Below are 15520 nucleotides of genomic sequence, written 5' to 3'. Positions count from 1 at the left end.
TGGATGAACGAAGGAGGTATGTTTTATCTCCACACTGTTTTTTCAGAGAAGAAACTTTTCATGCGAGCGACAAACACGATTCTCGGAATTCGAAACAAGGTTCAACCGATTGTGTTGTTTTCATGGGTATCACGTTACTGAGCACGTGCTATTAAGCATGTACGCAAATTTCCGTTTGTTTACTTTTCTCTTGACGTTGTTTAGTGTTCTAAAGGTCTCTAAAAGCGCAATTCTTTCTTTAAATTGACAACTAGTGTCCTTTTCTTGAGTTGTTTAAACTGCAAGTTCTTCTCAAATTGTGATCTTAAGATTTTGTTGCGCGAAAATACTTGGCTATAAGACGCACCCCAATTTTAGCACTAACTCGCCACCCAAAGACAGATTTTTCTTGAAAAAACCGTGCGCCTTATAACCGAATAACTACGGTATTTCTTTCAAAGTCACATTCAAGTTTTTAAATATTATGAAGAGGTCTAGAACAAAAATAAAATAATCTCCTTTTGTATGCATTTTCCTCTGCTAAAAAATGACTACATGATCTTGAAGTGAATTTCTGCAATTTTAACTAGCCACATTGGGAGTTCTTGTGAACAGAAAAAGACAAGGGGGAAACCAGCTTCATTTTTAAACAGCTAAGAATAAACAAGAGAATAGTTTGAAAGATATTTTATACCATCATACAAAAACCCACTAAGACATGGAAATATGCTCACATACTCAAACAAACTAATATGAAGATCGATCTTTGAAGGTTTCATACAGTGATGAAAATAGTCAAGAAAGAAGAGTTGAGAAGGAAAGCAGGCTCCCTGAAAAACTTTATATACCTTGATTTCAATGTTAAAAAATTCCCCATCATGCTGCAGAGGTAATGTGGCTCCACCCCACTGCTGTCCCTTTAGGTTTGACCATTTGAGAACATGACCACCCAACCGATCATACAGAGATACCATCAGAACATAGCGACCAGCTGCAAAGAGGAATTAGAAGTACATTAACAACCTTTGAAACTCACATATTAAGATCCCTTGTCATGCAGATGTTAATTTTTAGAAGGGTAGTATCTAAAGCGTGGCTCTTTACTAAGATCTTGCTAAGAATGGGAGCAGGGCTATTGCATTGTGCAGTGGTGAATTATCAGCCACCTCCCACCAATGCAAGGCTGTGCTCTAACAGCACCCGGTCGCCTGAGGTAACTACGGTAGCATTTGGCTTCAGTTGAGTGAGAAAAATTACCCGGTTGCCCGCCTGGGCACTCTTGCTTATTGTATTTTGAGCAGATAAGCAGGCTAAAAATTTTAATACGCTGGTGGTTACAGTTTACGAAAATAAAATGAAACATCAATAAGGTTGTAATTCAAGAAAACAGTACATTAGTTTCGTAAATCATGCACGTGCTGCAGGCCTACAAATCTTACACTCACTCACTCAGACAGCCCCGATGACATAAATGGACAAGATAAAAAGGTAGTATTATTTGTAGATAGTCATGAAAGCAGTCACCAATGTTTCCATGTTGGTAATGGTCATTTAAAAATTATTGTTGTTCATTCATCTTTTCACCAAGTACAGCTGTCCATGTATAGTAGAGTGCAGCTCAAAGATAAGCAAACCAAAATATACATGTACAAGTAAAATCCTCATATTACACATGTAAGTCCATACACATAATGCATCATTATTGACTTACGCACATATACTTATACTTATACACTGTATGTGTGTCATTAGTAAGTTAGGAGCTACAATCTTGGACAAATTAAATGGAACATTGAGACTGCCGCTCCCCCCAAAATCAGTGATGGAAAATGGCGCGTTTTGGCCTTCACGCACCTTCATCCTTGATTTGGGGGAGAGGGGGCATTTCTGTTTCATTTTATTCTGTCCAAGATTGCAATCTTGGACAAATTAAATGGAACATTGAGACCACCCCTCCCCCCAAAACCAGTGATGGGAAAATGGCGTGTCTTGGCCTTCACGCACATTCATCCTTGATTTGGGGGGGGGGGGGGGGGGGGGGGGGAGCGGGCATTTCTGTTCCATTTTATTCTGTCCAAGATTGTAGTCTATTGTTTTCTGCCATGTCCTTTGGCTATTTGAAAAATACATTACACTTCTCTCACCTGGTAACTTGTCTTTGACACCTCTAAGGCAGTTGAGCTTTATCTGGATTGGCTGTGGAGTCCTGTTCCAGTCCACCTTCCATCGGCGTCCCTTACTGCCACCGTACTGTCCATCTGCTAATATCAAATCTCCATACATGGCCTAAGAAAACAATATAAGAATGGGGACTTGCAGGTTATTATTGCCACAGGCCAGACCCTCACATAATCATCACACTAGTATGGATAAATCTCATAGCAGGGGTTAGATTAATCACATATAATTTCTCAATAATTAAACTGAAGATCAGAGTGAATCACGTTTTATTCTCATTGCCTTATATGGGAAGTTACATAATTATATTGTGTAATGTCACTAGTTAAAGGTACACAAAACAATTCTCAGCATTAATTTCCCTATCATGTGAAAATGTTCTTATGGCTTTACTGGTGCCGCAAACATAGGAACAAGAAACATATTCAGGCACACTGAACTAACGTATTTCTTCACCTATAAGCCGAGCGATTTTTTCAGTACTTGAGACAAAAGTTTGGTTGATTTTTTCACAAGAAACGGGGTTCGGCTTATAGCCGAGGGTTTGGGATTCAAAACAAATACAATTGCTGAAAACTTTGCCCTCCTGCTCGTAGCTCGATGATGCAGAAGTAATAAAACAAGACAGTAATAATTGGTTATATGCACTTTTATAAAATTGGTGGCTCCTAAAGGAGCTGTTTGATGTATATGTGCAAGGGCTTTCAACCTATGTTTACTCGCCATCCGTTTTGTGCTCACTATCGGTGAAGCTCCACTTTGTCGGATCAATTGAAATTTAGATCTTCACTGATTCGCCATTTTTTCTTTTGTGATTATTTTATTCATTATCTTTTGTGTTCAGTGAGCCACTTCACAATGTTTTCTGCGAAGGTTCGCTCACTCAAATGGCCGGTTACAATCAAGAATTTTGCTCCCGGCTTATAGCTGATGGTTTTCCTTTTTTTTTTCAACAACACCAGTCTGTTGGAAGGTCACTAACTTTTAGGGTATCCGCTTATAGGTGAAGAAATACTGTAACAGTAGTTGTTGTCATTGGTGTCATTTCTCCAACCAAAAGATACTAACAATCAAGGTGCCACTGAGTTTAAATGCATTATATTTGTGTCACTGGAGAAAGTTCTTAGTAGTGAAGACAAACTCCCTATTACTATAATATTTTCAAGTTAAAAACCACTGATCACCTTGAAATCACTTGAAATACCATGACGCAGACCTTTTAATTTGTATCTACTGTAAGACTAGTGTAAACGATTTCAGTTTTGAGGCTGGGTATAGCATAGCTATCTTCTCCCCTTCTTAAGTGTTGTAAAACTGCACCATTTCACAATCTAACACAGCAGGGGAATAAAATTAATACCAAAAAATTATTAACTTGCCTTGACTTCACCCTTTCTTGCTGTCAATGATTTCAGTAGCTGCTCTTCTGCTCTGCGGAATGCACGGTGTATTCGATTTTGAATCAGTCGATCTTGTTGCATCATGACGTCCTACACAACACCAAAGACAAAGACATTACCACTGTCTAAAAACTTGGCAAAATAATGATTGTTGCTATCAATATTCTAATTCTTTGAAGTAGACTGACACCTGGTCATAAAATCACACAAGTTGTAAACTATAATGAATTTAGATCAAAATTACATGACAGTCAAACAATTAATAGAAAACTGCTTGTGACATATGTACAAACTATTTGTTTAGAAACAACATACAACTCACCTCTCTTTGTTGTAGGCGTTTACGTTTTTCTCGCATCACTCTCATCACTTCTTTCCTTGCTTTTGCTTCTCTCATCAGTAAATCTTCCTGCCTTTCCCGCTGAACTTTGGCCTCCTGTTGCTGATATGCTATATGCTCATCTCGCAGACGGCGCTCTTCTTCCTACGTGTAGTAACACACAAACAACAACAACAGCATTGTGTAAATAAGTAAAAAGTACTTAAATGATAGCAATAATGACAATGATGATGATAATAATAATAATAATAATAATAATAATAATAATAATAATAATATAAATTGTTATTATTAATGATAATGATGATGATGATGATGAACATGATCACAGTAACTGCTGTTAGTGACATATCACAAAGAGCTATTTTCTACGTAGGTCATTAGCCCAATTAATGTCTCGCCACACCAGACCTAACAGGTGGCCTGTTTCTCAAAGGTCTGAATGCTCTTTGGTACAAAACAACTCTGTTAGCCTACAGTCTACATATTTTGAGAACAATGTCAAATCAAATTTGTAAATTTTCATTCTTTAAAACACAACATCAGGGAATCCGGCTACCTGAAATGTGGCTGAAAAACTTCAAGGCATCCAGACCAGGCTACAGTAGAAGTGATGAGTATAGAATAGTTGAAACCTTGCATCACATTATTTCATAACTTGCGAACTTTGCAGGACTATGATGTCCCCATTAACCCTTTGACGTCCAAACCGGCCTAAACCGGCCAGACAATGAGTTAACCATTTTTTTCCTGTTCAAAATTGATTCTACAATAGAAAAGGACCAGTCTTAACTCAAACTATTACACCAATCCCCACTGACGAGTAAAATAATGTGGTGCTAGACAGTAAGATCTATCAAGTCTCCCTCCTGGGAGTCAGTGACTTAAATAGTTATTAAGACATTCATGTCCCCTTTAACCCTTTTCATTTCTGAGAGTGAGACTTAAAGATTTTACTGTCTCATGCCAGACAGTTTTATCCGTCAATGGGGGCGCTTTAGGAAGAAATGGGTTAACAATAAACATTAACAACAACAACAACAACAACAATAGCAATACCTGAACCATTTCAAGTGAAATATTCCCAACCATCAGTATCTCATCTTCCATTCTTTTCTCAAACTCCTCATCATAATAATCAATGGGGTCATTTGCTACTCCTTGCTTGAGTTCTTCTATCCGTCGCTGCTTGGCATATTTCTCCTCAGGAAGTAAAAGCGGTGGCGGTGATGCTGTTGTTTCCAATTCTGACTCACCCCCATCCAGGGTTCCCATCAGCACATCCAGATCTGGGAGATCATTGTTTATAGGAGGTGCTGGAGTGAAAAAAAACAAAACACAAGATTAATTGCACCCACTAAGGGTTCTTGAAATCATCTTAATTAGGCCACCTTCTACATTGTAAGTCTAGAAATCCACACAACTCTGCTTAAATCCTGAAATGAACCTTAACTAAAGGTTCTCAGGCTTCCACTCATCATTGTTCCTTCATCAATGGGTTGGCTCGCTGACAGATCCATGGTCTTCACAATGCTTATCAAAATCCACATGCACTTCATTTTGTGCAATTCTGCACAAACCTTTAAGCCCCCTTCTCCAGGGTTGCTATTAATTTTTCTATTGAATCGCATGTTACTTTAGGATCCACACACCCAAACAAAAGTCGTTACTAGGCGAGTACACTAACCCCTCATAAGAAAATGTGAAGATTGCCAACTTAGCCTAATCAAATGCTTTTGTTGTTAGAGGTCAGTTAATTCTAAGGTACATGTTAAGTCTGCTTACGATCCCTGTGGCTCGTTGGGCCGGAGCTTATCCTGGTTTCTGTAGCATGAAGCGATTAGGAGTATTTCTACTCCCGCCTGGATGGGATGCTAGTCCATCGCAGGGTTACCCCCAGCATTAGATTCGCCGGCACCCATTTATACAGCTGGGTGGAGAGAGGCACCAAGAGAGTAAAGTGTCTTGACCAAGACCACAATGCAACGTCCCCACCCAGCGCCCAAACACGACCACATGATCCGGAGTCGAGCGCACCGCACCTCCCACGATTAATTATAAGGCCCTTAAATTTATGCCAACGCTGCATAAAAACCCTTGATTCACCACACTTGCCAATTGAAAGTGGTTGACTGATCTCTTCCTCAAGTGGCTGGCCAACAATTGCCTCAGTCTGGCACTTTTTGTTGTGCAATTCATACATGTTAATTGATACATGTATCATTATGTCTCTCAGATAGTACGTGCCATATGATTGGTCACTCTAGCGGGCCATGTGCTGCAATAAATTATGGCCAGCCGTATGGCCTTAGAAATTTGAAATTTTGATAAAACATTTTCTAGCAAGTTTTTTTTTGTCACTTGTATTAAACTTGTAAAACTGCTTGAATCATGCTAATGACTATTTCAAAAAGCCAAGAAGATTGACTAGTTTTTCACATTTTGATATGGCATTCTTTGTGGCAGTTGAACCTTCCGTTTGACTTCAACAAGTTTCCTTTCCTGCATGCCTGATTACCTCAGAGATGTAATTTTAAATATCTTACTAAACTTGTTTTCTCGGCCCGTACTGTAAAATTATAGATCTTTGTTTTTTCCTGTAGATTTTATGGACCATGCATTTCGCTGCTGGGCCATAAACCAACGGGAAAAAACTGGGTCTGTAATTTTACAGTACACACCTTGAACTCGGATAGTAAGAGGTACACATGTATGTATCTGAACCTGAAATTTCAATCAATTATTGTAATATTCTCTAGAGTGTCACGCATCATTATGATATTTAAATGGAGCACATGATAGGAGATACATTTTGAAAATAATAAAATTAATAACAAGTGGACCAAAATCTACGAATGGTGATAGATGATGTGAAGCTATGATCTGGTTTAAAATAGTGGCTGGTAGTAGACAATAATTATTGAAATGATCAATGAAAATTTGAACTCCAGAATGGGAACGTGAAAGTCAACCAAAGGCATTCATTTAAAACACATCAAAGCACACTTGCCTATGTTTTGATTTGCATTTTGATTGTTCCAACATCGCCTGATTAGCTAACACCAATCCAGCTTACCTCAATTACTTTAAGTGGTACTACGACCAAAAAAACAATTCTTTTTTTTCTTTGAATTTCAAAACTATGTTAACTAAACACTAACTGACCCAAGTTTTAAGTTCTGCTTTTAAAGAGACACCTGTTTATTTTAACTGGAATTTTCTTATTTATTGGTCCGCCATTACTAACTTTAAAATCTTGAGAGAGCTGGGTCGAGGAGAAAATGACGTCAAAGACTCACTAGTTTAAGAATGCAATGCGTGTGTACGCGGCCGAATTAATATGCAGCACGGGAGTTTCGGGCTTTCAGACTTTTAAACCCGTGTTTTGCATATGTAATAAATTGCGTTTACACGCTGAAATTTTAAGCTAGTGAGTAAATGACGTCATTTTCTCTAGATCCAACCCTCTGAGGTCCAATTGGCCAGTTTTGAACGTGAGTAATGGCGGACCGTGAAATCCAAAACTTACACTCAAAATAAACAGCCTTTGGATAAAACTCAAAGCTCAAAATTTTGACAGTTAGGTGTTAAGCAAACACGCTTTCAGAATCTGAAGAAAAAAAGGAAATGATTTTTTGATCATAGTACCACTTTAAGAAAATACAACAAGGCAAAAGAAGCATCCATGCAGTTCTTAATCCTACAATCAATGAAACTGACAATGAAAACAGAATGTACTGCCATTTCTGAGAAACTCATTGAAAATAACTAATTACTGTAATGTAACGATTTACCATAATCCTCCTCATTATCAGATGCTGGCCAGTCCTCATCTTCCTCTACAGGAGGCCTCTGTGGTGGAGTATCCAGTGATCGGTACATTGCCCATGGAAGCTCATCATCAAGCTCTTCATATTTAAAATAATTCATCTCAGTCTCTGTTTCGTTTGTAACAGTCGTCTCTACAGCAATTGGTTCACTATCCCCTCCCTCAGTGCTCTCAGGCTTGACCTCACTCTCTCCACCCTCAGTTTTAACTTCATCTTCAACAGGTATAGCAACTTCCTCCACAGTCTCAGTCACTTCTATTGCAATATTATCTGCACTCTCATCTTCTACTTCACCATCAACTTTTTCAGTAGCTTTCTTCTCGTCAGTGTTAGTTTCATCCTGTATTTCAGCAGCTGTTTCTTCGCTTGACTTCTCGATTATGGCTTCTTTTATGTCTGCCATTTTGTCATCCTCAGAAAATTCTACATCAATCTTTGTCTCTCCATTGTTTTCTTCTTCTACAGATCGAAGCTCCTGAAAATAACAACAATAAAATTTAATTACCCTGCCCGAAATTCTAACATTAGACGTACAGTACCATAAAAGAACTCCAACTTGAACAGCTCTGCCTTGAGATTTTGTTTCAGAAAGTGTTGGTTTCCTCCTGTGTATCTGCTTATAAATAGATTCAACTGATACATAACATTTCCCTTCTCAAAGATTGTACGAAATCACTACTTGCATCATTAACCCAATTATTAATAGATTTTACTTTGTCTAACATCACAGCCCAGTCAAAATGTTATTGAGTAGTAGGCAAGCTGGCTATAGTAATAGGCAGCAGCTGCCTGCAAGGGCCAGAGGCCCTTGCATGCTAGGGGAGTCTGGGGGCATGCTCCCCCGGAAATTTTTGAAAATATTGGCTTCATTACATGTAAATGGTAGCATCTGGTACATTTTAGGGTTCATTGAGCCCCTATTAGATAGCATTAAGATAACAGTAATGAAGAGTCACACAAGACTTTCAATTTTCAAATTACCAGTAAAGTTATATTCTGCCAAAAGCATTATTGGAAAAAAGGATAACTTCAGTACACGCGAGTACTTCTTAACAGTGAAAGCGAGAAATATACAGTCAGTTTAATTAACTGAAGGCTCCTTGGGGTGAGACTTCATTATTTAACCACAGCAATTTGTGCTTTACAGTAAGACTGGTTGTTCATTTGCGCGCCACTTTGCAATTTTGTGATGCAATGTTGGTGTTTGGATTGGCAGTTTGATTCGAGGAAGTTGTAAGTTCAAATTTCAACTTGCTGCCAGCTGCTTACGTTGGGCAACCCTAAAACCCGGAATCCGGAATCACAGTACAATACAGAGAGTAAAACTATCCTAGACATTCATAAAAGCTAACCTTAGGCCTAATTAGGCCTAAACAAATGTTTTTAGTCCTAATTAGGCCTAAGGTTAGCTTTCATGAATGTTTAGGATAGTTTTTACTCTCTGTATTGTACTGTGATACCGGATTCCGGATTCCGGGTTTTAGGGTTGGCCGTTTACGTTCCCATGCAGAATCGGGTATTTGGACCCATTCAAAACAACCTTGATCTCTATTTTTTCAATATAAATTTACGGCATACAGTTGTAACTCTATGTTGGGTAGGATTCACGAGGGTGTGCAAAAATTTTATTTTGGAATCACAAATCCACACTGTATCGCCGGCGTGATTGTTTGCAAACTTTGCATTATTGCAAGTTCTGTGAAAACTGTTCGTGTTGTCTCAAATATGCCTTCATCGACCTAAAACAAAACTCAAAAGAATTAAATTTGGGACTGTAAGGGGCTTGAAATATCAATTCAACAATATCATTTCTTAGCATTAAGTGCATTTGAAAACTGCATAGTTGAATTTGCACAGTATAAATAAAATTAATGTTATTACCGTATTTACCCGTGTATAAGTCGACCTTTTATGGCCTCAAAAGAAGCTCCAAAAACTGCCCTCGACTCATACACGGGTCAAAGATTTTGAGCCAAGTTCCAGCTAAGTAATTTATTCAAAATTAACATAATAATGTTGTCTTGGGCATAACGGACGCAGTGGACAAAAGGGGAGGTAAAAGACTTCAAAATGAGTGACAAAAGACTTCAAAACGAATGTAAGCAATTCCAGTTAAAATGAAAAAGCATTTGTCCAACTCTAAATGTTGAAGATACTCACAAGCACAAATATGAAATAGACACGGAAATTTTTGTTTTCCAAAGGCAGAAAGCTCTAAAAGGCATTTCTGTTTCTTCGAATAAAACACGACCGTTCAACGGCTTAGTAACCTGATGCAACACCTCGTGTTTGCTTGCAAGCATCGTCACTCGTGTTGCGTGAAAATGCTGGTTGGTAATGAATGTTTTTTATTCTTTATACAAACCTGGCAGATTTAAATGCTTTTGCAAACTTCGTATTGCTTGGTTATGAGTTTTGTTTTGTTTGTCATTTGAGAAATTATAAGTCAAGGACCAATTAAACCTTGCACATTTTCGCACTGTTTGCAAGTTATTTTCAAAGATTGACTCCTGCTTCGGTGACGTTGCATTGTGCTTATCCTCTAAAGCCCTTTATCCTTGAACAACGAAACAGGTTAGTTTGAGGTTTACATGTTCGATTTTCTGAGCACTTTTTTGAAATTCAAGGACAAAATGCCCACATATACAACAGCTGCTGAACAACAAAACTATTAAGCGCTTAAGGCCCTGATTTTTTTGTGTATCCACATTTCCAGAAATCGAAGAATACAAGATTAGTGTCCCATGAACATTCAACAAAGAAATTAAGAAATTGCGTTTTTTGCCATCAATAATGGGGGGTCAACTTATACATGGGATTGACTTAAACACAGGTAAATACAGTATGTTATTATCATTTATGTTTTCCGCAAAAACTCTGCCGTGAAAGTCCATACAACAACATCTCTGCTTGCCATTACCGGATTCCATGCATAAACGTTCTTCAAAGAAGAAGTAAGTAAAGAGAAGGTTCACAATGTAATGACAGTTTGAGGAATACCATTGGACTTCAACTGTGTGTACGTTAGAAAATTTGAACCCTAAACTTGCTTGGAACAAAGTGCAAATCGCAAACGAACAACCAGTCTCACTGTAACTAGTTGTGAAAAAGAAGTTGAAGCAAACTCAGAAATGATCAGCCTTGAAGCTGATGTTTCTCAATTCCTTTTTATTTTCTTCAATCTTTCTGGGTTTAGCATTATTTTCACTAGTAACCACATTTCCTCTCAGAGGGCAATAAATTTGCGAGTTATTTTGACTACAACTTACCTTCTTAAAGCAAACAGAATGCAGCAGCTTACTTATGATTCAGAGTCTAGCCAAGGGCAAAGTATTTCAGTTGTGTGACAAGTCAAAGTACTCAGCACTTATTGAAGCCATCTCAAGAAGTACATGCTCATATCCTCAAACTTCGGTTGTACTAGTCTTAGAGTGCAACGCGCCTTACTGTGGCCACCCAACAAACTGTCACATTTGACAACTATGTGTAAATACATCAACTCAACAACCCATGCAATGGTGTTCAACTTACAACTGTGCGAGCTTTGCAAGGAAGCATGACCGTCAATCAAATTCACACACCCTGGTTGGCAGACAATTTGTGAGAAACTTTGTTAGGTGACCACGGTAAGGTGCGTCGCACTGTAAATAACTTTTCAACACTATTTGTACGTGTACAGTCATGCAAATAAAGCTTGTTGTCTTTAATGTTTATTTCTTGGGTCCCCTTGCAGCACTTCACTTGGAACACTTGGGGTGCAGGGATGGCGCAGTGGTGAGAGCACTCGCCTCCCACCAATGTGGCCCGGGTTCGATTCCCGGACTCGGCGTCATATGTGGGTTGAGTTTGTTGGTTCTCTATTCTGCACCGAGAGGTTTTCTCCAGGCACTCCGGTTTCCCCTCTCCTCAAAAACCAACATTTGACTTGATTTACTTTACTTTCATTGTTCATTTCAGTTTACAGTGTCCCCAATTAGCGCTCCAGCGCTAGAACGACTAGACACTTAAATAAAGTTCCTTTCCTTTCCTTTCCTTTTTTTTTTTTTTATCAGTAACTCCTAGTAGATGTTACATGTACATGTACACTGTCTGACACCAGACGATTTTACTCATCAATGGGGAGGGGAGGGGAGGGCAGGGGAGACGACGGATCAGGAGTCAAAGGGTTAAAACTGAAGAATTTCTATTCGATGTTATGTAGCTATTATTTAATACAATACTCAACAGAATATCGCATTTGTACGAATGCAAAAAATAAGTAGATCATAGAGAGCAATGCGGCAGTTGCTGTGGAAACACAGTGATGGAGTAGTTTTGAGGAGTATACTTTAATGAATTAAAATATCGCAGGAGCTTGCTTGTGCATTCCGTGATTCATAGTCACTCGTGATGTTTTGAAAGTTCTCGAGCTCAAATTACACAAAATGAATTCGCGTCCATACGATTATCCTACATGCACATTAATGTACGTAAAAGTTAAAATTAACGCACTTCTTACCTCGGCTGCAGCTTCTAATGTGCCAGGTTGTTCTCCATCGCCTTTGTCTATACTTTCAGCTTTCAAATCAGTCAAAGTTGCCCTTCTCCGTACACTGCCTGGCCTTTCTTTCGTCTCTCCTTGCCCATCGCGCTCCTTTGTGTCCTCATTCTCTTCCGTACTCTTGCTGGGCTCCCTTCCTTCTTCTTCAACCAAGCTGTTGCCCCCAGGTAAGGCCTGCTCTTTTTTAACAACAATCTCCTCGAGCTCATCAGCTTGCTTCTCGTCTTTGATTTCTATAATAGTGTCTTTGGGAGTTTCGTCCAACAACGAGGCCTCCCCAGCAACCGATTCGTCATCGAGTCTTTTACCCTCGCCAACTACGGGCTGAATGTTGTATACATCACTTATCCCACGAGCTCTTTTCTTTCCTTTCTTTTTCTTTCCACGAGAAAGATTTCCATCTTCACCATCGCCGTCTTCTTCTTCCACAGCCTCTCCTCGCTTTTTCGGAGATTTTCCTTTTTTCTTAGCCTTCGACTTCCTTGCCATCCCCGCATGCCCGCTCTCTTCCTCTAAAGTGGAAGGAGCGACATCTAACTCTTCAATTGCTACAGCGGCTTCTGTGTCGCTCATCTCGACAAAAAAATCACAAAATGAAACCACACACTACAAAAATCCAAAACATCCAGTTGACTTCAAACCGTGATCGTACAGTATAAAGTCAAAACTTTGTTGGCATGGCAAAAGAAAACAGTCAATCCAAATGCTTTTCAGTTGCGTATGCAATCAAAACATAGACATATCATAGATCAGCTCTTCATCATCAAAGAGTCTGCGACAAATCTGGGAAAATTCTTTCACACGTTACTCGACAGATTATTCCTCAGAAATATGTTTCATAACTTCATGACGGACGCTGTGACGTCATTTCACGGACGAAGATTACAATCCTCCGTAGTGAATACACAAATTGATACCCATCTCCAAAGAAACGGGCTGAAGTCAATACAATTTTGTCATGGGTAATTGATTCTTTTCACTACCAGCGACATCACGAGAACAATGTTGACAAAAGACACTTCATCACCTCGGGCGGTGAACCACCTGCTTCGTCATCTACGAGGAGAGAGAATGGGACTGACAAAAAGCCTGCGATTGTTCTATGTCAGCAGCCAAATGTACGTCCACAGGCGCCCCAAACTCGGAGGGTAAAAATTATAAGGATTTGTATGGGAATCTCGATAACAACCTGTTAAAGATATTTACACACAAAAGTTCTAAATAAAAAAGCCGCACTTTATTGTCGTGGTGACTTTCTCGCTTCTTGTGTAGTTATTTGCCTGATTGGATGCGATTTAAGCGACTTCTCAACTTCCCGGGTTGTCGCTCGTACATAAATAAAGGCCTTAAAATATTAAAAGGAAAAACTAGAAAGTAATTTCTAGCTTACCTCACATCTCGCCGATAAAATCGCACTTCTCCGGCATCAGTCACGCTCAGTCACACTTTAGAAGTGCTAACCTCAGGCCTAATTAGGCATAAAACAATATTTAGGCTTAAGGATAAGCACTTTTAAAAGGTTTGGGCTTTTTCAAAAGTTACATTATAACCTTAGTCTGCATTTTACCCCTGGTTTGCAGTCTGCATTTTACACTTACCGAGTTTCAAGGTCCAGCGAGTATCCATTGCTGAGAAACAGCGATGAATATTCGTACCATGGAAACGGGCACTGTGACCCCCCTTTCTTATTACAGTTTTATCATCACCTTGGCATGTTACAAAAGTGTACGAAATTTTGTCGGAAATCTATGACATATCCTATTTCTAAGGAATCACTTTAAAATACCAGTGTCCCTTGGAACTATACACTGTGGTTTGCTGACACACTCCTTTTTCACAGGAACGTCTAATTTTGGGGCTAAGGCTGAAGTTTTTTATTTTTGTTAAAAAATGATTAATTTATTCGCGGCTGCATGACGCTTACAAGCTGTCCACAGAACTTGGAAAACTTTGTCTCGTACACTGTTTTCCTCGGATCCTCGCTTTCGCTTGTCGAAAACTATAGTTCATAGCGTCTGTTTCACCCTAAATAACTTAATTAAGTTTATCATTATAATTGTGTATTTTGGCGTCAAACGCTTAATTTAACCGATAAAATTACACATGAAATTAATTATTCTTGTTTGCGATTTAAACCAGCCTGAATGTTTTTATAAAACAGATGAATAGTGTAATTAACATCCTAGAGAGAGTCTTCAACATCCATATTTTGCTGTCACTCTTACAAAAACGCTTAATTGGAAAGCGCACGTTATAAATGTTACTGAAACGAAGCAAAAAAAAAAAAACAACAACAACAACAAAACAAAATACTCTGGGCTTCTTTGAGCGCAATTTGCGCTAGTGCACCGAAGAAATAAAGAGCCGCGCTTACACCTTCCTTGTTAGACCAACACTTAAATATGCTAGAGAACTCTGGGATCCTTACAGAACTGAAACACCAAGTCGACTGTCTTGAAAGCCATAAAGACGTGCCGCTTGCTTGGCAACAGAACGTATCGCACAAACGAGGAATGTGTCACACGGGCGTTGAACCACCTACAATAACCAACTTTGGAAAGCCCGGCGTAGGAAAGTTGCCAGGCTTTCCCTAAGGAACAAAACCCTTCACGGTAAACGGAATCGTTCAACATACCACTCTATGTCACCAACAAACCTTGCCAGAAGACAAGGGGATCCCAAACGAGCAAATTTTCTGGCACTCCACAGCAGTTGTGATGAATACTGATAAATACAACTCTTGGCCACGCACAATCTGTGACTGGAATAAACTCTCCCCCTGGTGTACTCAACCTAAATGATAGCCATGCTTTTAAAGCGAAACTGCTACACTAATAAGTCGCTGCCGACCATCCTCGCGTCATGTCTTTTCAAGATTTTGCAGGTTTTTGTATGTAGGTGTAGATTCTATGCTGAAATTCGAACTTTACAAGACTGGAGGTCTCAGGGAAAAAAAAATCATTATTTCCCTTAATTATTTGCAATCATGTGATTTTTAGAGGCTGGAAAAATGCTAGTCGACTATACAACATTATACACTTAATGTATGGTCCCGAGGGAAACAGTTAGTTTTGTTTTCCCGAGAGTCCTGATGTTTCCCGAGACGAAGTCGAGGGAAACATCAGGACTCGAAGGAAAACAAAACTAACTAGTTTCCCGAGGGACCAGACATTAAGTGCTTTGTTGTATATTTAGACTTTTCCGTCAACAATCGCAGCAAAACATCCGGAGCGGGCAACAACTGTGGAATTGT

At 39.1% G+C, this 15520-nt stretch overlaps 1 protein-coding gene across 1 annotated transcript in view; it reads right to left on the bottom strand.

Annotated features, from left to right (window-relative positions):
• Positions 1–13107, bottom strand: part of LOC138003828 (uncharacterized) — a 27361-nt gene extending 14254 nt beyond the window's left edge. The window contains exons 1-7 of the mRNA XM_068850093.1: positions 12226–13107; positions 7692–8202; positions 4957–5213; positions 3880–4041; positions 3537–3647; positions 2124–2265; positions 828–970 (exon numbers count right to left, since the gene is read on the bottom strand). Coding sequence (XP_068706194.1) covers positions 828–970; positions 2124–2265; positions 3537–3647; positions 3880–4041; positions 4957–5213; positions 7692–8202; positions 12226–12840 — 1941 coding nt within the window. The 5' untranslated portion in view covers positions 12841–13107. The remainder of the gene's footprint in view (positions 1–827; positions 971–2123; positions 2266–3536; positions 3648–3879; positions 4042–4956; positions 5214–7691; positions 8203–12225) is intronic.
• Between the last annotated feature and the right edge of the window lie 2413 nt (positions 13108–15520).

The sequence above is a fragment of the Montipora foliosa genome, chromosome 5 (genome assembly GCF_036669935.1).
Source record: "Montipora foliosa isolate CH-2021 chromosome 5, ASM3666993v2, whole genome shotgun sequence".
In the NCBI taxonomy this organism is placed as follows: Eukaryota; Metazoa; Cnidaria; class Anthozoa; order Scleractinia; family Acroporidae; genus Montipora; species Montipora foliosa.
Note: the sequence above shows the minus strand (reverse complement) of the source record. Positions and strands in the feature narration are given on the sequence as shown.